The sequence below is a fragment of the Neomonachus schauinslandi genome, chromosome 16 (genome assembly GCF_002201575.2).
Source record: "Neomonachus schauinslandi chromosome 16, ASM220157v2, whole genome shotgun sequence".
In the NCBI taxonomy this organism is placed as follows: Eukaryota; Metazoa; Chordata; class Mammalia; order Carnivora; family Phocidae; genus Neomonachus; species Neomonachus schauinslandi.
Genome location: NC_058418.1, coordinates 15207623 through 15234517, shown reverse-complemented (window position 1 = coordinate 15234517; position 26895 = coordinate 15207623). Strand labels below are relative to the sequence as shown.

Genomic DNA, 26895 nt, shown 5'->3' with positions numbered 1-26895 from the left:
AATGTTTGGTAGACTTCACCAATGAAGCCATCTGGTCCTGGGCTTTTCTTTATTGAGAGTTTTTGTGTTTTTTTTTTAAGATTTTATTTATTTATTTGAGAGAGAGAGCATGGGGGGAGGCAGAGGGAGAAGCAGACTCCCAGCTGAGCAGGGAGCCTGACATGGGGCTCAATCCCAGGACCCCAGGATCATGACCGGAGCCGAAGGCAGATGATTAACTGACTGACCCACCCAGGCGTCCCATGTTGAGAGATTTTTTATTGTGAGTTAATGTCCTTACTAGGTTATAGTCTATTCAGACTTCCTGTTTCTTCGTGATTCAGCCTTGGTAGGTTACATATTTCTAGGACTTTATCTATTTCTTCCAGGTTATCCACTTTCATGGTGTATAATTGTTCATACTAGCCTCTTGATGATCCTCTTCATTTCTGTAACATCAGTTATAGTGTCTCTTCATTTTTTATTTTGAGTTTCCTCTTTTTTTCTTACTCTAACTAAAAGTTTATCAATTTTATTTTTTTCAGTAAACCAACTGTGAGTTTCATTGATTTTTTCCTGTTATTTTTCTATTCTATTTTGTTTATATCTGCTCTAATCTTTATTATTTCCTTCCTTATGCCAACTTTGGGTTTAGTTTGTTTCTTGAGGTGTAAGGTCATATATTTGTGATTTTTCTTCTTTTTTAATGTAGGAACTTCCCTCTTTGTACTGCTTTTTCTTCATCTCATAAATACGTTTTATTTGTCTCAAGATATTTTCTAATTCTATTTCTAATTTCTCTATTTCTTTTTGACCAATTGCTTATTCAAGAGTGTATTGTTTAATTTCAACATATTTGTGAATTTTCCAGTTTTCATTCTGCTGTTGATTTCTAGTTTCATTCACTGTGGTCAGAAAAAATACGTGGTATGATTTCATTCTTCTTAATAAATTTCTTGAAAGACTTGTTTTGTGACCTAATATATGATCTGTTCTGGAGAATATTCCATGTGTGCTTGATAAGAATGTATCCTGCTACTACTGAGTGAAATGTTCTATATAGGTCTGTTAGGTCCATTTGATCTATGGTAGTATTCAAGTCACTGTTCATTTTCTGTCTGGTGGTTTTATCTATTACTGTGAGTAGGCCACTGAAGTGTCCAATTATTTTTGTCTGTCTCACTTTAGTTTTGTCAGTGTTTGCTTTATATATGTAAGTGCTCTGATGTTGGGTGTGTATATATTTATAATTGCTGTATCTTCCTGGTGAGTTGACCTTTTTATCATTATATAATGTCCTTCTGCATCTCTTGTGACTGTTTTTTACTTAAAGCCTGTTTTGTCAGATATAAGTATAGCCACCCTAGCTGTCTTTAGGTTACCATTTACATGGAATATCTTTTTCCATCTCTTCACTTTTAGCCGATATGTGTGTCCTTAAATCTAAAGTGGGTCTCTTGAGGATGGCATATAGTTGGATCTTGTTTTATCCATTCAGCCACTTTGGGAAGTTTAATCCACTTACGTTTAAAGTTACTATTGATAGGAAAGGATTTACTGTTGCTATTTGTCGTTTTTCTGTTCTTTTTTTTTTTTAAGATTTTATTTATTTATTTGACAGAGAGAGATACAGCGAGAGAGGGAACACAAGCAGGGGGAGTGGGAGAGGGAGAAGCAGGCTTCCCGCTGAGCAGGGAGCCCGATGCGGGGCTCGATCCCAGGACCCTGGGATCATGACCCAAGCCGAAGGCAGACGCTTAACGACTGAGCCACCCAGGCGCCCCTGTTTTTTTCTGTTCTTGTAGTTCTTTTGTCCTTTTTTCTTTTCTTCCTTTTTGTTTCTTTGATTTTTTTTTGTATTGATATGCTTTGAATCCTTTCTATTTTTCTTTTTTATAATCTCTATAAGTATTTTCTTTGTGGATATCCTGGGGCTTTCATAAAATATCTTGTAACAATATGTTTTAAGCTGAGAACTTAATTTCAGTCACATACAAAAGCACTTCTTATTCCCCCATATATTGTTACTGATGCTGTAATTTAATCTATTCATAGTGTATCCATTAACGTATTTTTATGTGTAGTTATTTATAATCCTTTTGCCTTTTCACTTTTATACTAGAATTAAAAGTAATTTACCCTCCAGTGTTACAGTATTACAGTATTCTGTGTTTGTCTATATATTTGCCTTTGCAAACAGGATTTTATACTTTTTTTATTCCCTTATGTTGCTGTTTATCACCCTTTCGTTTTAGGTTGAAAAACTTTCTTTAGGCAGGTCTAGTGGTGATGAAACTCCCTCAGGTTTTGTTTGTGTGGGAAAAGTCTCTCTCCTTTGTTCATGAAGAACAGCTTTTCTGGGTATAATGTTCTTGAGTGGCAAGTTTTTTTCTTTCACCACTTGGAATATATCATCATGCTCCCTTCCAGCCTTCAAAATTTTGCTGAATAATCTGTTCATAGTCCTGTGGGGGTTCCCTAGTACATGACAATTTGTCATCTCTTGATGCTTTCAAAATTCTCTTTTCCTTTGAAGTTTTTATTTATTTTTTTAGTAATCTCTACCCCCAACATGGGTCTTAAACTCACAACCCCAAGATCAAGAGCTGCACACTCTTCCAGCTGAGCCAGACAATCAGCCCTCTTTGCCTTTGACTATTGACAAAGACATTCTAATGATGTCTCAGTGTGGATTTCTTTGTGTACATCTTTTTTGGAATACTTTGGCTTCCTGAGTCTGGACAGCCGTTTCCTTACCCAGATTTGGGGAGTTTTCATCCATTACTAATTTGAGTAAGTTTTCTTGTTCTTTCTGTCTTCTACCTCTAACTCCCATAACGTGTATATTGGACCATCCCGTGGTATCTCATAAGAACCTTAAGCTTTCTTCACTCTTTTTTATTCTCTTTTCTTTTTGTTCCTTTGATTGGGTAATTTCAAAAGACCTGTCTTTGAGTTCACTGATTCTTTCTTCTCCTTGCTCTAGTCTGTTGAATGTTGAATCCATTTATTGAAATTTTCAGTTCGGTTATTGCATTCATCAGCTCCAAGATTTCTTTTTTTTTTTTTCCTAAATTTTCTGTCTCATGGTTGGAATTCTCACTTTCCTCATGCATTGTTCTCCTGAGCTCATTGAGCATTTTTATGATGGTTATTTAAAATTCTCTGTCAGGTAATTCCTCTACCTACATTTCATTAGGGTAATTTTCTGGAGCTTTATTTTGTTTCCTTGTTTGGATTATGTTTCTCCACTTCTTCATTTTATTCTCTTGATTCTTTGTGTTGGTATCTACATGTTAAAAAAAATGCCACTTGTCCCGTTCATTATGGATTAGCCTCGTAGAAGAGAAGACCTTCACCAGTCAGAGCTTCTATGAGCCTCTCAAACATTCATGCTAGTCTAAACCACTGTCTTTATTAATGACTTCCAGGTGTTTAGAGTATGCCAAGTCCCATCAATGCTCTGAAACAAGCACCAATGCCTCATGTAGCTCCTGAAGAAATTAGAACATTGGATGTGTGGTCCAGTTTCTTTTCCTTTCCAGAGAGAATGTGGGAGCTGAAGTGTTTTGCCTGCCAGCTCTGCTCTAGAATGGGGAAAAGGGCTATGTCAAGTGTTTGCATGCTAGTTTGAATCACCTTCACCTTCTTTTTTCTCTGTGGCTCCCAGGTATCTAGAATATGCCAGGTCCCTCCAGGGCTCCAAGATAGAAGCCAGTCTCTCAAGTAATCCCCAGAAAAGTTGACACATTTGATGCACTCTTTCCCCCCATAGGAAGAAACTGGTAGCTGGGGTTTTTCTCCCACTTCCTGTAAGAGCTATGGTGCCTTCATGCTTGTTAAAATATGCCTTTGTTTTCTGTAGTCCTTGGGGGTCCAGTGTATGCCAGGTCCTGAAATAGTGAGATAGAAGCCAGTCCCTTGGGTAGCTTCCAAAGAAGTTAGAAAATTGGATGCATGGTCCAACTCTTTTCATCCTCAAGGAGATGGTGCGAGTTGGAGGTGGAGTTTTCCACCCATTCATTCTGCACTAGGCCAGGAGGAGGAGCTATGGTGAGTTTGTGTGCTAGTTCAGACTACCTTCTTTGTTCTTGGTGGCCCTCAGGTATCTTGAATCTGCTGGGTTCCAACAGCACTCTGAGGCTGTTGAGACAGGTGCCAGTCCCTTAGGCAAACCCCAGAAAAGTTGGAATGTTTGACACACAGTCCACCTCTTTCCTTCTCCAGGGAGAAGCTGGGAGCTGAAGTTTTCCTCCCACTCACTCTGCACTGAGCAGAGAAAGGAGCTGTGGTGAGTGCCTGCATGCTAGTTCAAACCAGTGCTTTTGTTCTCTGTAGTCCCCAGGGGCCTAAGGTACGCCAGGTCTAATCAAGCCTCCAAGACGTCAGTTAGGCAGCCCTCAGAAAAGTTGAGACATTGGATGTACACTCCAACTTCTTTTGTATTCAGGGAGAAGCTGGATGTTTCCTCCCAGTGGTATGGCACTATGCCAGGAATGGGGATCATGGTGAGAAGGTGTCTCCAGTTTTCCTACTAGTTTTGATATAGCTGGCTCCACCCTTGCCTAGAATGTAGGATTCTCTTAACGAGTTTCTAGATTTCTCACACAGGGAATTGATCCATGTATTGCTGTTGAGTTGATGTGTTTGTGGGAGTCAGGAGAATCTAGCACTTATTATTCCACCATCTTGCTAATGTTACTCAAAATATTACTAATTTTTGTAAGTTGATCTTTAACTTCGAAGTCCAACAAATTTACTGAAGTTAATTTTTTATTCTCTTTGTTTTTCTAGTTTGATCATTATATTATCTGCATACTGTTAGATTTATCTCTTCCCTTACAATCCTCATACTTGTTATTTCCTTGCTTATAATGGTAGCCAGGACTGTCTTAATTGGTAACATTGGTAATGGGCATCCATTTCTTTTTCCCCATCTTATAGGGAGCATATCTAAAATTCTTCACTTAACTACAGTTTTTGCTATAGTTCTGATAACTTTTACCAAGTTTCAGCTATTTGCAGTGCTGCTTTGCTCAAGTTATCATAAATAGGTGTTGGCCACATTCTACAGTTTTTCTGTATCTGTCAAGATGATCATGGTAGTGTGGTCTTATTTCAACAACAGTTATACCCTCGGATGTGTGGCCGTTTTGGCCTGTGAGTTCATGTTCCCAAGAGGATATCAATCACTGTCTGGCAGTGTGTCTGGGAAAGAGCCAAGAGATAGATCCAGGTCTGTGTTCCTCCAGGTAGATTTAAGAAATGGGAGGAGATGAGCTCAGAATGATGAGCCCTGAGACCTAAGGATTCACCTCTGATAACTTTTATTTGCTATTGCTCTGCCAGGTAATTCTTCTCATCAGGGTTTGATCTTTCAACATTTACAAAGCAGCAGCATCTACAGGAGTATGCCTTTCCTTTTTGTAATCCACCAACTCTAGGGGTTTTAATAGCTGAGAAGGTAGAGCAGATGCCTGAGAGCAGGTGGTCAGCAATATTCTTCTGTCCAGCAGGACTTTTTCTTTACCATTAGGTTATCCTACTTACTCAGCTGCTTGAGCAGTTGCCACCAATTTCTATGGTAAACGCACAGGCCACAGTGGTCCCAAGGCATTTCAGGGAAAGGCTAAATCAGAGTTTAAAGACTTTACTACCAGGCCAGCCTCTCCTTGCCTTCTGTTACCATCTCTCCAGGCAAGTAGCCTCCACCCTCAAATACACACAAGTTTGTACCAGTCTTCAATCTCCCTAGAATATTTCACAGTTTGCATCAGTTCCATATAAAACCAAATTCTCTATAATTTCTCCAGGGTCAATTGAGAAACAAAGCCAGAATTTTGTGCACATTCCAAGTTTAGACAGGAACTTTTGGGGTTTTTAAAAATAATTTTTTTCATTATTGTATTTTCAGTTTCTAAGAACTTTGTTTGTGTGTGTTTTCTAGTGTTCCTTTATTTAGCATCTTCTGCCTGTTTAATTGTTAGCTCTCTGAGGTTATTCCTTATATGTTTTGACATTTTCTTCTGTTCCTTGCATTGATTGTTTCTTTCACAGATACTTTTTTCTCTTTTGGGCTCTTCATATTAAAAAACATTTCTCAAATGTCTGATAAACAATGGCTTACTGATCATTTTTAAGTGTGAGATACTAAAAAGATGATTGGAACTTCTGTGTAGTAGGGATTGAGTCTTGTTTACTTTATGATGATCTAGTTGGGTTAATATACTGAGGACAGCCCACTTTTGGTAACTTGGTCTTTTCTCTTACACATAATCTTCCTGTGAGAAGAGACCTTTACTTTCATTCCTAGTTGAGGGAGTTAAGTTATTATCAGTGTTCTGGGGGCTAAATTGGGATGAAATCAACAGGGTTATTTCAGTATTGTGGCCTGCACAAATTTTCTGACAACAAATGGATGTCTTACACTTTAACTTATTTCTGACACTACCTGGAGTTAACATCAGATTTCACAAGTTAAAGGGCAAAGTGCCCACCAGTTCAGATACTGGTTGCAACCAGGATCCCCAGGCTACACGTATATCTGTCTGGCTGACTAAATTTAGAGTTTCACACACCCCTTCAGGTTTGATAATTCATAGAATAACTCACAAAACTAAAAAACAAAAAGAACAACTCATAAAACTCATGAAAAGCACTGTACTTATGATTGCCATTTTATATAAAGGATACAGTGAAATGTTAGCTGAAGACATACACAGGGCAAGGTCTGGGAGGTACCAAGCACAGGAAATTCTACACCCATGAAATCAAGGTGTGTCACCCTCCAAGTACATCATATAGTTACCAACCAGGAAGCTTACCCCAGTCCTTGCCCTGAGTTTTTTTTATTGGAGTTTGATTATGTAGTCAATGAGTGACCAGACCCTCCCTTGAAGCTAAGTGCCCACTGTGAATCGTCTCATTAGGAAAACTCAGGTATGATCAAAAGGAGCTTGTGAATAACAAAAGACTCTCCAGTCAGGAAATTCCAGTGGTTTGTGAAACTCTGTGCCAGGAACCAGGAACAAAGACCAAATATATTCTTTATTTTACCACAAGTATATATATTTTTTGTTAATCTTTTGTTCTCAGTTCAGTACCCATAACCACAGCTATGCCTGATGTTCCTGAATCCAGATTCCCTCTGGTTCCATTTTTCTGTATTTCTAGTTTTCTGTGAGAATAGGGAAGTATAATCCTGTATGGGATAGGGGAAAGGATCCTAGGGGTCTCACTACTAATACAAACCTGAATTCATTCTTTAGCTTTCAGCATTCTCTGTATCCCACTATTAGAAATGCCTGATGCCTTCAATTCTTCTGCATTTTCAGGGATCTGCACTATCAGTTAGTGCTGTTGAATTCATCCACTACAGGCTCAGTTTGGCTTCTCTGGTCTGCACACTCATTTATATCACTCATTCATTGGCTTTTTAGCTTTCAGATTTTACTGCTACTGTCTCTTCTCCACTATTCATTGTCCCAGTGAGGTTTTTCTTTCCTCTTGTTAAGCTTCTACTGTAATTTTCCTATGGATTAATGAACAAGCAATGGAAAAGTCACAGGTTTTCTGTCATTTTTAATAGAAATTGTTCCCCTTTTTAATTAAAAGTACAGTTCACACTCTTTACAGATTCCATATGTATGAATTCACCTACTTGCTAAAATTTGTAAACTCAGAATCAATACTTGCAGTGCTTTCATGGCATGCATGAAATGACAAAACATGCAGAATGACAAAAAATGTGGACATGGAGCACCTCTCTTCTCAGAGTATATTTCATTCTTACTCTCTTCTTTCTCTTATTCAAGCTGCCTCCTTTCTTAGTCACTGCCATGAGAGAGATTCCATTGCTCTCTCTCCCAAAGTCAGCATCAGAGAATTCCAAGGCAAACTATTTTCAGTGAACCCCCAGTATATCAGGCTCTATCCATAGAATTACCTGAAACCATTCTTGCCAGTTTCATTCAGCACCTTATACTAGGGTATCCCCCAATGTGGATTTGCCAACAGTACACCCTTTGCACAGTCTCAGACTGCACCCCCCCCATTTATACATTTCAATACATTTATTCCTCAGTAGTCTTTTTACGTAGGTCAATTACCCACAAATTATAAGACATACAATATGATGCTGTGTGTGAGGGTATATGCTTATAAACATGTATATATGGTTAGAATCACTATAAAATATGGAGGGTACCCCTGAATAGGGTGTATTTATGGAAGTTTCAGGTGATTCTGGTTCACATCAGAATTTCAGGATAGAGGTCATTTATTTCCCTAATCACCCTCTTGAATTTCATCTCTTGGCTCTCCTCAATGTCCATGCTTTTGTTACCAGTTTTGAAAATTGCTTAGCCATATTTGAGAACTGTTTAAGCATTTACTTTCCCAGATATTATTTTCACCTTAATCTTTTTTTCTTTTTTAGAAGTTTTAATCTCTCCCAAGATAGGAAAAATGAACACACGCATTTTTATTTTCTTTCAGATCTGGAATCTATGTGTGAGACCAAGATACTATCCCTAAAGAAGAGACATTTTAGTCAAGTAATATTTACCCATGAAGACATGCCCACTTTTATTCAGCCCACATTTCTTACTCCACATCAAAAAACTGTTAATGAAGAGAAACCCTGTGAATGTAAGATATGTGGAAAGGCCTTTAATCAGAACTCACAATTTATTCAACATCAGAGAACTCATTCTGCTGAAAAAAGCTATGAATGTAAGGAGTGTGGGAAGTCCTTTAGCCGTGGCTCACTTGTTACTCGACATCAGAGGATTCACACTGGTGAAAAACCCTATGAATGTAAGGAATGTGGCAAGGCTTTTAGTTGTAGTTCATATTTTTCTCAACATCAGAGGATTCACACTGGTGAGAAACCCTATGAATGTAAGGAATGTGGAAAAGCCTTTAATTATTGCTCAAATCTCAATGATCATCAGAGAATTCACACTGGTGAGAAACCCTATGAATGTAAAGTATGTGGAAAAGCCTTTACTAAGAGTTCTCAACTTTTTCCACATCTGAGAATTCATACTGGTGAGAAACCTTATGAATGTAAGGAATGTGGGAAAGCCTTTACTCAACACTCAAGGCTTATTCAACATCAAAGAATGCATACTGGTGAGAAACCTTATGAATGTAAGGAATGTGGGAAGGCCTTTAGTAGTGCCTCAACACTTACTAACCATCACAGAATTCATGCAGGCAAGAAACTCTATGAATGTAAGGAATGTGGAAAGTCCTTTATTCAGAGCTCAGAACTTATTCAACATCAGAGAATCCATACAGATGAAAAACCTTATGAATGTAATGAATGTGGGAGGGCTTTTAATAAAGGCTCAAACCTTACTAGACATCAAAGAATTCACACTGGTGAGAAACCCTATGACTGTAAGGAATGTGGAAAGGCCTTTGGTAGTCGCTCTGACCTTATTCGTCATGAAGGAATTCATACTGGGTGAAAGATAAGCCCTGTTGATAATCTTTATAATAATATCTTAAAAACAGGTAATGGGAAAAAAAATAAAGCAGTGTAGTAGTTTTTTAGGCTACTGTAACAAAGTACCAGAGTACCAAAATTGGGTGACTTAAAACAACAGAAATGTATTCTCTCACAGTTTTGGAGCTTTGAAATCCAAAATTAAAGTTGTTGGTAACGTTGATTCCTTCTGAGGACTCTGAGGAAGAATCTGTTCCATGTCTTTCTCCTGGTTTCTGGTAGCAGCAATCTTTGACATTCCTTGTCTTGTAAATGCATCACTCCATTCTCTGCCTCCCTCTTTACATTGCATTCTCCCTGTGTATATGTGTCTCTGTCTTGTATAAGAGGAGACTCTTATATAGGACATCAGTCATACTGGATTAAGGCTCACCCTGATGACCTTATCTTGATTACATCTGCAAAGACCTTATTTCCATGTAGGATCACAATTGCAGGTGCCAGAGGTTAGGGCTTCAACATATTTTAACCCATAACACTGTTAACATTGTTTTTCTAACATATTGGTACTTTTCTTTTATACATAATTTGTTGAATGTATTTCAAAATGTTAATTCAAGGTTTAAGTTAAACCTCCCTTCCCTTCAAAAAAGATTCTGTCCCAAACTACTTCTTAAATAATTCTTTCCTCCCCATTGTTTTATGCTACTTCTTGGTTATATATTTGAGTTTGAGTTTGTTAGCTTAGTTTAGCGCCATCTTTTCTATTGCTCTAACCCATAGATCTGTTTCTACCAATACTATACTGTAAGTTACATTACATAGGCTATCTTCTAATTCCTGGCAGAATTATAACTTTGTTTTTGAAGGCAGCTCTATTCCTTTTCCTTTTGTAATGCTAAAGTTTTCATGTTATTAAAAAAAAGCAAAAACCAAACAAACCCCCCCCCACACACACAGTGAAAAAAATAGGTTATTTGTAAGCCTACCAAAAAAATTTACTATTTTCAAATTATACAACATATCCTTCCAGGCTTTATTTAGTGTAATCATGATGTGCATGTTGTACCATAACCTGCTTCTATCATGCTACTATTTCAGTAAGTATAGATGTTTATCATTCTTTTTAATGGTATCATAATTTTTCTGTGGTAGATTATCATTTTGCTAAATATTACTGACATACTTTATGGTGCTCACTGAAATTTTAGTTATAAAAGTTGCCTTCTAAATACAAAGTTAGTGCTTTTGTTTGTTTTTCTTTAAAAACATTACATTTCAATGTCAAAATACTGATCAGTATTTTCTCCTTGAAAAATATTGCCAATAGTTTGTCCCATTATTGTAATCACTGTTATCAATTTGCTCTTTATCCTTCCAGACCTTTTTTTTAAAAACTATTTTTGCTTACAAATGTGTTCACACAAACCAAATACATAAATACTTGCAATACTTGTAGAAAAGTTAGTGCTGCTTTATAATTTTGTGTATGAATGTACATAACACATACACACTAATGTGTTTGATTGCTGTGAGGATTAAATGAGTTAAGTGTAAAATGAGAGTAACCTGGGTGGCTCAGTCGGTTGGGTCTCTGCCTTTGACTCAGGTCATGATCCCGGAGTCCTGGGATCAAGCCCTGCATCAGGCTCTCTGCTCAGTGGGAAGCCTGCTTTTCTCTCCCTCCCTCTCTCTCTCTCTCTCTCTCAAGTAAATAAATAAAATCTTTAACAACAACAACAAAAAATGTAAAATGAGGGGTACCAGGGTGGCTCAGTTGGTTAAGAGTCTCTTGATTTCGGCTCAGGTCATGATCTCAGGGTGGTGAGATCAAGCTCCATGCTCGGTGAGAAGCATGCTTGGAATTCTCTCCCTACTTCCCATGCTTGAGCTTTCTCTCTCAAAAGAGAAAAAAAGAAAATGGTTGGGATTGTTATTTTGGGGGGGGGGGATTGTTATTAACATATAGTAACTATCTAGGAGATGTTATTTAATACTAGTATCAGTACCTCCACCATTATTATTATTTATAGAAAGGACTTTAACCATGTTATACACCTTAATTGACATAAAGAATTCATAATGAGAACGGCCAGTGGGTGTAAATGTTCGTAGAAAAGCTTCTCACCAACATTTATTCCTTATTCAGCATAAAGTTTAAAAAGGAAAAAAAATCCTAGGATGTAAAAGTCGAGAAAGAAAAAGAATGGTTGAATGAGTCTACATTTACATCTATATTTCATGCTGTGCAGTAATTTTATGCCTGTCCAAAAATCTATTTGCATATTGAGAATAACAAAATTCATTTGTCAAAACAGTAGAGAAAAATATGAAATATTTACTCAATCACTTTCCACCCAAAGTAGACCATATGTAGGTCGCATTCTTTTTCAAAATGGGAAAAAAAAACTAAAATGTGATAGCCAACAATATCTGAGTATTAATAATACCCTTCCAAACAACATGAATCAGAAGGAAATCAATCCCTGAATTATATTTAAATGAGTGAAAATGAACACATTATGTAGAAAAACCTGAGAGGAACTAACTCTGTATTCAAATAAAGTATAGCCCAATAGGCATGCTGTTTTTTTTTTCTTTTTTCAAGTTTTAATTTAAATTACGTTTAACATAACAGTGTAATATTAATTTCAGGTGTAGAATTTAGTGATTCATCACTTACATAAAATACCCAGTGCTCATCACATCAAGTGTTCTCAATACGCATCACCCATTTAATCCATCCCCCGCCCACTTCACCTTCAGTAACCCTCAGTTTGTTCTCTATTAGTTAAGAGTATTTTCGAGTTTCTAGGGATGCTGATAGGTCAAACACCAAGAGATTATTAATAAATGAACTAAATGTACAAGACAAAAAGCAAGAAGAGTAACAGCAAACTATATTCAAATATATTAAAGGTAGTAAAAATAAACAGCAAAAATAATTCAAGGAAAATAAAATTATTTCTTTGGCAGCAAAGAAATATATAGATAAAAACATTGGTAATTCTGAGGGGGAAATATAGAAGACATGAATACATGAAATATGGACATGATTAGGAGATTATCATATTTACTAATAATTGGAAATCTAGACAAAGTATACAATATTTGTAGAAAAATGTAATTTGTCAGAAGTAGGAGGTGTAAACCCTTCATAGAGTAAAATGATAAATGCAGGGGGGAAAAGGTTTGAATATAGTCAAATGGCTGCACTTAGATCACCAAGCCAGATCATTTTATGGGCAAAAGTTATCAAATATTCAAGGAACTTCCAAATCAAATGAGAAAACAAGCTCACCATCTATTTTTATGACTCTTTCATATTCCTGATGTCAAAATAACTAGATCACAAAAACATAATTTAGTATCATAGTACTGAAAGTACAAATTCATTCTAGCAGTCTATTAAAACATGCACAATCTGAACCCATTACCTGAAGTCAGAAATCAAATACTTTATTTTTTGTTTTTTAAAGATTTTACTTATTTATTAGAGTGTGGGTGCACACAAGCAGGGTTGGGAGGGCAGGGGGAGCAGCAGACCCTCTGCTGAGCAAGGACCCTGAGATCATGAGCTGAGCTGAAGGCAGGCGTTAACTGACAGCCACCCAAGGCGCCCCAGAAATCAAAACCTTAGATAAAACCTTATTATCACATTGTAAATCAGGGGACAGCAAACTAATCTAGACCACTACCTGTTTTTGTATGGCCTGGAAGCTAAGCATGATTTTTACATTTAAATTGGTTGAAATTTTTAAAAAAAAAGTAACATGAAATTATATGATACTCAAACTTCAGTGTTCATAAAGTCATTAAAACAGAACCACATATATTCACATATTGTCTGGCTGCTTTCACACTATAACATAATTTGAGTACCTGTGATAGACCAAGTGGTTTGCAAAGCCTATAATATTTACTACCTGACCTGTTACAGAAAAAGTTTGTCAATTCTTGCTTTAGATAGTCACTTGCTAAAAAACAGAAGTCCTATTGATTTGGTTAACGTAGTATTCTATGCTCTCAGAAGCTCAGAAAACAAGTAGATTTTGGATACCGAGGGATTCTTGAAATGCAATGAAAGATCATTCTGTGGCAATTCTGGAATTTGTGTATCTAAACTCCATAACAATTGAGAATTTGAGCAAGTCCCAGCATCTTTTGTAAGGTATTTTTATTAAAAACATAATGTTATGGGGCGCCTGGGTGGCTCAGTCGGTTGGGCGACTGCCTTCGGCTTGGGTCATGATCCCGGGGTCCTGGGATCGAGCCCCGCATCGGGCTCCCTGCTCTGCGGGGAGCCTGCTTCTCCCTCTCCCACTCCCCCTGCTTGTGTTCCCTCTCTCGCTGTGTCTCTCTCTGTCAAATAAAATCTTTTAAAAAATAAAACAAAGCATAATGTTACACACTCTACTAAAATCAATGTGGTTAATATAATGAGTGACTTTATGAGTTACCTCCTCCAACTACCATATCTGCATCTTAACTATTATAACCTTCTAATCCCACAATTCACAATGCACAGCAGCGTATCAAAACTGCAGTTAGAAAAAAAAAAAAAGACAAAACTCTCATTTAACTGGCTTATATGAGCATAATCCAAACTAATTTGTACATGAAATCCTGTTTGCTCCTAATTGCTCTTAACATCTTTGGGAAGTGTATATGCTTGAGGAATGTTTGGGGTTTCTATTTTGTTTTTTAGCAAAAGTCATGAATCAAAAGATGAAATTAAGGAAGATATTACAGGTAAACTAGGAATTTGGGGATGGAGTATTTCCCATCTCCCTATATCAGGCACTACAAGACGCTAGACAGTACTTGGAAGCCATTAAAAATACTAAGATACCTGATTTTAAAAAATACTAAGATGGGGTGCCTGGGTGGCTCAGATGGTTAAGCGTCTGCCTTTGGCTCAGGTCATGATCCCAGGGTCCTGGGATCGAGCCCCGCATCAGGCTCCCTGCTCCACAGGAAGCCTGCTTCTCCCTCTTCCACTCCCCCTGCTTGTGTTACCTCTCTGGCTGTGTCTCTCTCTGTCAAATAAATAAAATCTTTTAAAAGAAAAAAAATGTAATTTGTGATATCAGTAACAAATATGCCAACCTGTAAAGGAGTAGAGCTTTCATCTGCAATTGAAGTTGGTATCAATTTAAAATAGATTGTTATAACTTTAGAATATTATATGTAATCCCCATGGTAATTACAAAGAAAACTATAGAATACACAAAAGGAAATGAGAAGGGAATCAAAACATGTCCTTACAAAAAAATTACCAGAGCAGAAACACATTAGCAGGAAGTTGTGTGTGAACAAGTACAGGGGTAGAAAAACCTAAACTGTAATGGACAAATTGCAAAGAGGCTCAGTTCACCTGAGAATTAAAGATTCCAAGGGGTCCCAGTCATAGGGGACGCTTTTAGGAGCTTTACCACCAGGAGGCCAACCAAGTTCTCATAGTAAAGATTGGAGAAAAATCCCCATTGTGCTTTTGGCAGAGGAGGGGAAGTCACTATTTTGAAATACACCTAGAGCAGTCATAACAAGGCATGCCCCAATAACCTACTGGGGTTTTATTAGCATCTAACTGACCTGTGGAAGAGAAATGCCCAACTCCAGCCCACTGTAGCCATCCTGTCCTACACTGGGGAAGGGGAACTGAAAACTAGTGGAAGTTCACAATCCAGTAGAACAGTTTCACTGAAAGACCAAAATTATAAATTTTATATGGAAAAGCAAAATAGCCAGAATAGCCAACACAATATTGAAGGAGAAGAACAAAAGGGTAGGATTGGCAATACCCAACCCCAAGACTCAACGATAAAACTACAGTAACAGATAATGTATTTGTGAAAGAACAGACAAATAGTTCAGTGGGGCAGATTAGAGAGCCAAGAAATAGACCCACTCAAATATACTAATCTTTGACAAAGCAGCAAAGGCAATACAATGGGGAAAAGGTAGTCTTTTCAACAAATGGTGCTGGAACAGCCAGACATCTGCATGCCAAAAAAAACAAAACAAAACAAAAACCTAGACACACACCTTCACAGCCTTCACAAAAATTAACTCAAAATGGAGCATAGTTCTAATTGTAAAATGCAAAACTATAGAACTCATAGGACATAACATAAGAGAAAATACAGACGACTTTAGGTTTGGTGATGACTTTTTAGATACAACACCAAAAGCATGATCCACAAAAGAAATGATTGATTAGCTATACTTCATTAAAATTTTAAAAACTTCTACTCTGCAAAAGACACTGTTAAGAGAATGAGAAGACAAGCCATACACTAGAAGAAAATATTTGTGAAAGACATATCTGATAAAGGATTAATATCCAAAATATACAAAGAATTCTTAACATTCAACAATAAGGAAACAACCCAATTTATTTATTTATTTATTTTAAAGATTTTATTTATTTATTTGACAGAGACACAGCCAGAGAGGGAACACAAGCAGTGGGGGGTGGGAGAGGGAGAAGCAGGCTTCCAGCTAAGCAGGGAGCCCGATGCGGGGCTTGATCCCAGGACCCCGGGATCATGACCTGAGCCTAAGGCAGACGCTTAACAACTGAGCCACCCAGGTGCCCCAGAAACAACCCAATTTAAAAACTGGGCAAAAATCTGAACATCTCACCAAAGAAGATAGACAGATAGCAAATAAACACACAAAAAGATGCTCAATATCAAGTCATAAAAGAATTGTAAATTACAACAAGATACCAGTACACACTTGTAAGTATGGCTAAAATCCCAAACACTGGTAACACCAAATGCTGGATAGGACGTGGGATAAGAACCCTCATTCATTGCTGATGGGAATACAGAATGGTTACAGCCACTTTGGAAGACAGTTTGGCAGTTTCTTGCAAACTGACATACTCCTAGTATGCAATCCAGTAATCGTGCTCCTTGCTGTTTACAAGCTAGTTGAAACTTGTTGATCACACAGAAACTTGTACACAAGGTAACATCAGCAAGATGATGGAATAGGAAGACACAGATTTTACAAATTAACAAAATAACTGAGAAATCCAGAAACCAGTCAAGAGGTTCTTACACCCCAGGCAAGCACAAGGCCAAGGGCATAGAAGCCTGGTAGGAAGTTTGTGATACTCCCTGTTCCCTCTCATCTGAGTGTCCCCACCTGCCCCCAAACCAAGGCGCATTTGATTGGAAATCCCCAACTACCATCTTCTCTCTGGGGATGGAAAGGAGTAGAATGTTAGTCTCTAAGTGACTTTTAGAGGGGCTGCCAAAGGGGACCGGTGTCTGTCTTGCTTGTATCCAAGTACTGACAGAATGTAGCAACAGGTTGAGGGGATTTCTGAGAATAAAGACATGAAGTGTGTGCTAGAGTCTACCGTACCACTAATAAATACTAGGAGGAGCCCCAGACCATGATTTACTAACAGCCCCACAGATATGCTGCAATATCGGAGACAGACACAAGGGGGAGCTCTTGAGTAGAAACCAGTAAACCTTTTCAAATAGATTACACCAAGCCCTGGAAGGATGCATGTCCAGAGAAGGCTTGAGAGAGGTCTCCACAATCTCTAGCCAGACTATGTGGAAAAAGTCTTGCCTGTAGTAAAGGAGACCACAAAGTCTGAGACAGTTGACTGATTCTTCAGATGCTGAATCTCCACAACAAAAATAAAACATAAAAGAAGCAATCAACCATGACACATTTAGGAACCAATTAAATCTTTAAAAAGCCGAACCTAGGGGCGCCTGGGTGGCTCAGTCGTTGAGCGTCTGCCTTCGGCTCAGGTCATGATCCCGGGGTCCTGGGATCGAGCCCCGCATCAGGCTCCCTGCCCGGCGGGAAGCCTGCTTCTCCCTCTCCCACTCCCCCTGCTTGTGTTCCCTCTCTCGCTGTGTCTCTCTCTGTCAAATAAATAAAAGGTTTAAAAAAATAAATAAATAAAATAAGAAATAAAAAGCCGAAGCTAGGGGCGCCTGGGTGGCTCAGTCATTAAGCGTCTACCTTGGGCTCAGGTCATGATCCCAGGGTCCTGGGATCGAGCCCCACATCAGGCTCCCTGCTCTGCGGGAAACCTGCTTCTCCCTCTCCTACTCCCCCTGCTTGTGTTCTGTCTCTCACTATGTCTCTCCCTGTCAAATAAATAAATAAAATCTTTTAAAAAATAAAATAAAAAGCCAAACCTAAATAGAGATATGAATTGCCAGAGAATTCAAAATTACCATCGTAAGGATGCTCAATGAATTAAAAGAACTCAAATGTCCACTGAAAGATGAATGGATAAGGAAAATGTGATATCTACATACAATGGAATTTTATGCAGCCTTAAGAAAGAAGGAAATCCTGTCACATGCTACAATATGGATGAACCCAAAAGACATGCTAAGTGAAATAAGCCAGTTGCAAAAGAACAAATATGATATTCCATTCATATGAACTATCCAAGCTATTCAAAATCATAGAAACAAAGTATATATACCTAGTCAAATATATATGTACATGTATTTTTTGACAATGGTATCTCAGTGTATTTTGTGGCTCAAGGTTTCAGGCCCAGCAACCATGTTGTTGGAGGATATGAACTGATAATTTAGTGAAGTATATGTAACAATTAGTGGTATTTGTATGTAACAAATAGTTAGGGTTGGAGATGCAGGACAGATAGTCGGGGTGAAAATTTGGAGGTGGGATAGCGGGAGAAAGCACTGGGGAGTGAGTGGTCCTCTCCTCTGGGAATCAAGGAGTTGACTACTATGAGGTGGGTGCCTCTGGGGAAAGCAATAATCTCCATTAATTTTTAGAATGACAAATAGTAGTGACTTCCACCAGATTTCCCTTTACACATGGGACTCTAGAGGTATAAATTGTGGCAGGGAGCAAAGGGTATATGAAAATAATGAACTAAACATACAGTGAGCTCAGGATACATAACTGGATTCCTAATATCAAGGAAGAAAAGCGGGGCACCTGGGTGGTTCAGTTGTTAAGCATCTGCCTTCGGCTCAGGTCATGATCCTGGGGTCCCAGGATCGAGCCCGTATCGGGTTCCCTGCTCAGTGGGAAGCCTGCTTCTCCCTCTCTCACTCCCCCTGCTTGTGTTCCCTCTCTTGCTGTCTCTCTCTGTCAAATAAATAAATAAAATCTTAAAAAAAAAAAAAAGCAATAGATGTCCTTAGGACATTGCCTTAAGAGAGGCAGTTCATAGGTGTCACCAGAGTGAAGGTTTTGGTGTCCTGGGCAAAGCTGTCTGCAGTGAAGGGGCAAAATCATCTTGGTCTTGGGCTGGGGTGATGTCATTTAAGGTGATGTCATCTTCCGCAGAAAGCTCCTGGACCAAAGTGATATCATTTGGCATGTGGGACTGAGGTGACATTTCTAAGTGGGTACCCACTTGAGTTGATATGAATCTTAGCATTTGCCATGTTTTATTGAAAGTGTGGCTTTTTTGGAGGGTTGGGGCCTCTGAACTGTAAACCAGTGAAATCACCCAGACCAATAGGAATAAGACAACAGAATGTTGTGCAGCAGCACTTGACAGGTTTTTTGTTTTATGGTGGAAATCTAGCTCAAATGGGTCCCATGTCAGATTAGCAGCTACCCATGAAACAATCTATGATTAAAGGATCTCAGGAGGGTTTGTGCCCTCAATCTGTCCTCCAGTGCTTATGGCAGCATAAAAAATGTATAAAGACAGGGAGAGGGGTGCCTGGGTGGTTTAGTCAGTTAAGCGCCTGCCTTTGGCTTGGGTCATGATTCCAGGGTCCTGGGATTGAGCCCCATATTAGGCTCCATGCTCATCAGGGAGTCTGCTTCTCTTTCTCCCTCTGCCCCTTCCCCCGCTTGTGCTCTTTCCCTCTCTCAAATAAATAAATCTTTAGAAAACAGGGAGAGGCATTATTAAAGGACATCATATATAATGAGTCTTTATATACATGGAGATAAGACACATTTCCCTTTTATTTTTTATTTTTTAATTTTTTTTGAGTGGTGGGAGGGGCAGAGGGAGAGAGAGAATCTTAAGCAGGCTCCATGCCTAGTGTGGAGCCCAACGGAGGGCTCGATCTCACAACTCTAAGATCATGACCTGAGTCAAAATCAAGACTGACTGAGTCACCCAGGTGCCCCACATTTCCCTTTTATTTTATTTTATTTTTTTAAAAGGACTTTATTATTTTTTTTAAAGATTTTATTTATTTATTTGACAGAGAGAGAGAGGCAGTGAGAGAGGGAACACAAGCACGGGGAGCGGGAGAGGGAGAAGCAGGCTTCCCGTGGAGCAGGGAGCCCGATGCGGGGCTTGATCCCAGGACCCTGGGACCATGACCTGTGCCGAAGGCAGACGCTTAACGACTGAGCCACCCAGGCGCCCCCACATTTCCCTTTTAAATATAAGAAACAGTGATGAGAGAAAGTTTTTTAGAGTTGGTATGAGGTATAAATTAGCCAAGGAACCTTTAATTAGGAGATTAAGTCCCACGGCAAGAAAGAGGGCCATTTAGGCATCTATTTGTCAGACTGGTATTTGAAAAGGACTTGAGGACACCATTATGTCTCAGTTAAACTATCTGGGACCTATTTGGGACATGAAAGTTCTGTTGAATGCCTTCCAAGAGCCCAGCATTGTGCATTCTGAGAAGTGAATTATGTGCCTTGGTTACTATCAGTAATGCCTAGAACTCTGAAAGAAATAAGGTGTGTCCTGGCAAGGCCTTATATTGTGGTCTTAGTATATGTAGAGCCATGTGTAATACTGATTTATATCATGGGTGTCTGTGAGGCAACAGACTTTTTTACCCTGAAGGGAATACTTTTTAAGCAATGGACCAGTAGTCTGTAATGAATGTAAAGATGGAGCCATTTGTTGGCTGGGACGTCCAATGCTAAGGTGACTGCCTGAAGTTTGCCCAAATGCATTGTCCCTTGGGTCCTATCATTTATGAAGAAAATCCTGGCTAAGGGATGGGAAACAGCAATGTTACACCGACTTCTATCACATAAGATGGTTAGCAGTGTTATCTGTATAGTCTACAAACTCTCATTACTATTCAGTTGATCCCAAAGGCTCCTAGGTAGTGAGGGCATCAGAGGGAGGGGAGACCTCCTCCAGCACCATGGCATCTGGCAAAGGACTGAAGACAGAGGAGTCCAGCTCTCCTGCAGGAGGCATATGTTAGCCCAGATTTGGCTCCATCCTGTCTTAAGGAGGTCTCAGTAGCTGTGTCAAGCTTGTGAGGCACTGTTTCCATGGCCCAAAGCATAATGAGAAGCTGGGTATGGAGGGTCACAGCCTCAGGGTCTGTGAAAGCCTTTCTTTCTAGGAGAGCCCAATATATAGCCAGCCCCTGGTTGTCTTAATGATGCATAGCATGAGGCCAAGATGAGCAGTTTCTTGCATCAGAAACTCATCATTGGATAGCTTATGGCCATCTTAAGTGGTCCACAGACTCCAGGAGGCATGAGAAGAAGTTACCACAGCCTCTCTGGTGAAGAAATTTCTGAGGGCACTAACAAGAGTGACTGTTGATTTTAACTTGGAGACTTTAAGCCATTTGTTGAAGAGAGCCCCATTTAAGGAGGGCTAATTTATCCATGGCAACATCAATTAGATAAAGTAAAATTTATAAATGAGGACTACAGAACCCCAAAAGGACTGAAACATGTTGGACTTGTATGTCTGTAATGAGTGTGTCAAATGAATCTCCTTGCAGGAGAATGCCATTAATGTAGTACCATACTCATACTCCTAGAGAAAAGCAGATACAGTTAAGATTTTATTTGCACAGTTTGTGATGACAAAGCTGTTGAGGTACCCCCTGGGTAGCCTGGAAAAGATTTATAATGTTCCTGTGGAGGCAAAGACAAACTGCAAGTGAGAGGCTATGGAAATAGGCATTAAACAGGATATGTTAGCCAAATCTGTAAGAGCCAAATATTTACCAGTTGTTGATTGAATAGAATCAGTAGTTTTAATAATACTGGATATTGGGTATGGGGCCTCTAATGGATGGGACCACAGCATTAAGGTTGTAGTAAATTCACCATGAGGCATCATTCATTCACTTTATGTACTTATGTTTTATTTATATATTTATTTATGTATTTATTTTCTTCCAGGTTTAAGGCAGGCAAAATTAGGCTGTCAAATGGAGAAGTAGCAGGGATAATCACCCCTCTATAAATTAGTTTATATAATACATTTTAATCCGTGGAAGTTCCCGTTTTAATTTATATTTAATTTAATTTAATTTATATTTCAGAGAGGACACTTCATGATAGGACCCAAGGGACATATTACTATTTTAACTAGGAGTCTGTGGCATCCCATAGTATCAGGCCAATTTCCCCACCCCCAACACCACTGGCTTGTTTTTTTTTTTAAGATTTTATTTATTTATTTATTTGACAGAGAGAGAGCGCGCGTGCACAAGCAGGGGGAGCGGAAGAGGGAGAGGCAGGCTCCCCACTGAGCAGGGAGCCTGACATGGGGCTCAATCCCAGGACCCTAGGATCATGATCTGAGCCCGAAGGCAGACGCTTAACCAACTGAGCCATCCAGGTGCCCCTCCACTGGCTTGTTTTTAATTTAATTAGCTTCAAAATAAGTTTTTTTTTTTTTTAAGATTTTATTTTATTTATTTGACAGAGAGAGACACAGCGAGAGAGGGAACACAAGCAGGGGGAGCGGGAGAGGGAGAAGCAGGCTTCCCGCGGAGCAGGGAGCCCGATGCGGGGCTCGATCCCAGGACTCTGGGATCATGACCTGAGCCGAAGGCAGACGCTTAACGACTGAGCCACCCAGGCACCCCCCAAACTAAGTTTTTAAAGTGGAATCAACCAGAAGGTGAGAATGTAAGGGAAATGATTTTCCAACACTTCTCATGTACACTAAAATTTTAGGTTTCTTTTTTGGACTACAACAGGCTCTTCGCTGTTTACAAGGTGCGTTGGGAAAATGTCAGGTCTCCTTGTTTCTCCTTTACTCTCACACTACTACCACACTCATGAAACTTCTGACACCCAATGTGTGGGAGTTTTCCCCACTCCAAGCAATTCTGTGACACCAGCTGGGGGCCTACAATTTAACTCAATTCTGACACTATCTACCTGGAGGTAGCACCAGGTCTCATAAGGGCTCAGTCTCACATGACTGTCCCCCACCGCCAGGCCCACAGATACTTCAGATAGCAGTCACAAATCTAGATGACTTGTGGTTCTGACCCATCAGCTATAATGTGGAAGTTCCCAAGATGCCCTCTTAAGATTTGATTAATTTGCTAGAGCGGCTTATAGAACTCAGGAAAAAGTTTACTTGCTGTTTACCAGTTTATTATAAAAAGATATGATAAAGGATATAGATGAACATCAAGATAGAAAGATAGGACTAGGTCTGAGATGATCCCGAGTGCAGGAGCTTCTCTGTCCTGTGGAGTTGGGGTGTGTCACCCTCCTAGTATGTGAACGTCATCAACCTGGAAACTCTCCAAACCCCGTCCTTTGTGATTTTTATGGAGGCTTCCTTAATAGGAATGATCAATTAACAACTCCGTATCCAGCCCCTCTACCCTCTCTAGAGAGCTGGACTTCAGAGAGGCCCATATGGCAAGGAACTGGGTTACTGTCTGGCCCACAGCCAGCAAGTGACTGAGGCCCTTAGTCTAACCATGTGATCTTGCAAGCAGATCCTTCCCATCTGACAGTGGTCAGATGAGACCACTGTTCTGACCAATACCTGACTACAACGTTGTAAGACCCTGAATCAGAGGACCTAGCTAAGCCCTATCTGGACTCCTGACGGAGAAACTGTAAGATAATAAATGTGTGTTGCTTTAGGCTACAAAGTCTCTGATAATTTTTTAGGTAGCACTAGATAACTTAACACACCTAGGTTACTAAAGACCAGTATTCATAAATGTCATAATTCAGTGTTTCTCATTACTATCTGTTCTATGAGGATGATGCTTTGTTTCAAGGCTAACGATTACATGTGTGATCCACATCCAAAGTCCACTCTTGTCTGCTCATCAGAATTACTAGGGATGTTTGAACCCTTAGCCAGAGCTAATCAAACAGAATCTCTGGAGCTAGAACCTGCTGGAATGTATTTTTTTAAAAATTCTCTGAAAATTATCTTTTTTTTTTTTTTAAGATTTTATTTATTTATTTGACAGAGAGAGACACAGCGAGAGAGGGAACACAAGCAGGGGGAGTGGGAGAGGGTGAAGCAGGCTTCCGGCTGAGCAGGGAGCCCGATGTGGGGCTGGATCCCAGGACCCTGGGATCATGACCTGAGCCGAAGGCAGACGCTTAACGACTGAGCCACCCAGGCGCCCCTCTCTGAAAATTATCTTGCCCAAGAGATTTATTAACTACAAAGGAAGAAATAGTACCTTTAGAGTGGAGAAATCTAAGCATCTTAACCATGTGATCAGTGGTGACATCACCAACAAGACACATCAACATCGTGTATCCTCTGGTATTATGCTCTGAGGATATATTACTTCTGTAGTATTAATGCATAACCTTAATGTAATCAGAGAAAATACGGGATCAAACCCAAACTGAGGAATATTCTACAAAATAACTGGCCAGTATTCTTAAAAAAAAAAAAAGTGTCTAAGTCATGAAAGACAAGAAAAGACTGAGGAACTGCCACAAATTGGAGGAGACAGAAGAGAAATAACAAGTAAATGCACCACAGGATCTGGAATCAGTGGCAAGGACTATAGTTTAATTACTAGTATGTATCTATGTTAATTTCCTGGTTTGGTAATTATACTAAGTTTATATAAGACGTTAACATTAGGAGAAACTGGATGAAGACGATATAAGAACTGTTTTTGCAACTTTTTTAATAAATCAAAAATTATTTTGAAATAAAAACAAACAAAAAGCCTCTACTTGGGAGTTTCTCACAGTATTTACTTTTGCTCTTCAGAAGCACAAGTAACAACCTAGACATTTACTTTTACTTTGGTGATAGCCAAAGGACTGAGCTGGAGGAATGACCGTAGACCAGATCAGGGTGCCATCTTATCAGAAAACAGAAACACCTGGAATGCTTCCTGCATTTTGAAACATTTACCCCCTTTATTTTGTTTTTCAAATTACAAAAGTAATATATGTTGTAACAAGTAAAACAATACAAAGATAAATAAATTAAACAACTGCTTATTTTTCCCTTCCGCCCACCAAGGTAACAATGTTAATTAACACCTTGCTGTATATCCATCCATACTTTTCTTTGTTCACAGAAACATACATGCATATATATACACATACAGTTTTATTTTTTAAAAAATAGATTCATATACATTATTCTGCAATTTTCTCTTTTCACTTAACAATATACCATGAACATCTCCACAAATTAGCAGAGTTCTAGCTCCCCACTGAAATAATTTTAATCACACATTTGAGATATCATACTGGGTTCATTTATATATTTTTTTCTATTTGGCTTTCATTTTCCTTGACTCCCTCATAACCAACCTGCATCACCCACCTCCCCCCAACCCAATGTATACTCTTCTATACTTTTCTTCATGCATAGAAAATCATACACAAACATACATGGATACATGTCTTTCACTCAAACAGCTAGAGGAATTTTGTCACTGATTTAAAAAACAGGCTCATATTTTACACACTTACCTGTACTTTTTTTGCTCAAGAAAACATTGTGGAATTCTGTTCAAGTCCACTAGCATAGTTTAATTTGTCCACCTTAATGGCTATATAAACATTATATGGAATGGATATACTAGTTTCTCCCCTCTTCCAATTTCCCTACTGATGGGCATTTATTTTGATTCTAGTGTTTTATTGCCAGTAGGAACAATTTTATAATAAATATACATATTCATCTGTCCTTTATGTATTGGGGTTTTACTTCTAAGAGAAGATTCCCCGAAGTGGCATAAATATTTTAAGTTATAATAGATGTTGCCAGATTGCTTTTCAAAAGAGCTGTAATTTATGTTTCTGCCAGCAGGGTATAAGAACAACCTTTGTTGGGACAGCAAAAAGCATTCCTGCCATTTTCTGTCAGTTTGATTGCATACAGTTATCTCATTATGACTTTAATCTGTATTCCCCAACAACTACCAAGGCTATACATTTTTTGATGGTCCCACCAGCCACTTGGATTTGTTCTTTTTACAACTTGTCTGTTCACATTTTCTGCCAGGTTTTGCCATTGAGTTATCGCTTTCCTGTCAATCTGAAAAGCACTTCTGACTGGCTTTGCAAATATTTCACCCAAAATTATAATGTATTGACTTTGTTGATGGCACCTTTTGCCATACAAAAGATCATAGTTTTACGTAGTCAATTTTTTCCTATTTTTTATTTTTATTTAAGTAGGTTCCATGTCCAGCATGGAGCCCAATGTAGGGCTTGAACTCATGAACTGAGATCAAGAGTCGGAGGCTTAATGGACTGAGCCACCCCGGCACCCTATTTTTTATTTTTTAATAGCTTTTATCCTGTGTTGATAAAATTAATCTAACTCTTAAGCTGTACGTGTAGTCTTCCATTTTCCTTTAAGAACTTATGATTTACAAAATTTAAATCTGAAATCCACTGGATTTTTTTTATATGGTTGGTGCTGCTAGTCCAACTTTACTTTCTTCCTGATTAAAAGCCAATTGTAACAGAATTCTTTTTAAATAAGCGATTCCTTTCCCCTATGGTTTGAAATTCTAGCTTTTCCATATATGAGAAAGTTCATATACACTAAGGTCTATTTCAGGATATTCGATGCTGTTCCATTGATGTATTTATCGGTTCCTTTGCCAATACTTTATTAAAGTGACTTCATGTTATATTCCAACATCTGGTATGCAATTTTCTTTTTCATACTTTTCTTGTTTAGATTGTTAGAACAAATGTTTTTCCATAAGGACTTTAAGATCATTTCACATAAGATTAAAAAAAAAAAAAAGGCACAGACATTTAGTGTAATTCCAAAAGAAGTGTATATATGTTATTAGATGTTTACAGAGAGAAGCTTTTAATTTCTATACCGTCTTCTCAGAAAATTGTCTTTTAACTCAAAACAATTACTAGTCTCTTCATTTATTGATATACAATCATATCATCAGCAAAAAATTTTACCTTTTTTATTGTTTATACCAATTATTTAATTTTATTTTCTATTGCCTTCATTGGAAACTCTAAGACAATATTTAGTAAAAATAGACAGCAGTGAACACTTTTATCTCTAATACTATTAAATTCTTAATCTTCAAAAAATCGTTTTAATATATGCTATAGAGTTTTGGTAAAGAGAATCTTAAGTGGTTATTATATATTATGATTTAACTTACATGTTTGCAAAATTCAATTAAATACCTTCCAGCATCTATGATGGCATCTTCTCTTTCAAACTGTTAATTTTATTGATGTATTTCCTATTACTGCATTGGCTCTGCATTCTTGGAATAATTCTTACTTGGTCATTATAA

General features: G+C 38.4%; 1 protein-coding gene across 2 annotated transcripts in view; it reads left to right on the top strand.

Annotated features, from left to right (window-relative positions):
* The window catches only part of LOC110590109 (zinc finger protein 14 homolog), a 525303-nt gene that overhangs the window by 322724 nt on the left and 175684 nt on the right, over positions 1-26895 (top strand). The window contains exon 10 of one of the 2 annotated variants that reach the window (XM_044922190.1): positions 8646-9451. In XM_044922190.1, the coding sequence (XP_044778125.1) occupies positions 8646-9451 (806 nt within the window). Of the gene's footprint in view, positions 1-8475; positions 9529-26895 lie in introns of those variants that run through there. The other variant, XM_021700789.2, reaches the window with a different exon arrangement.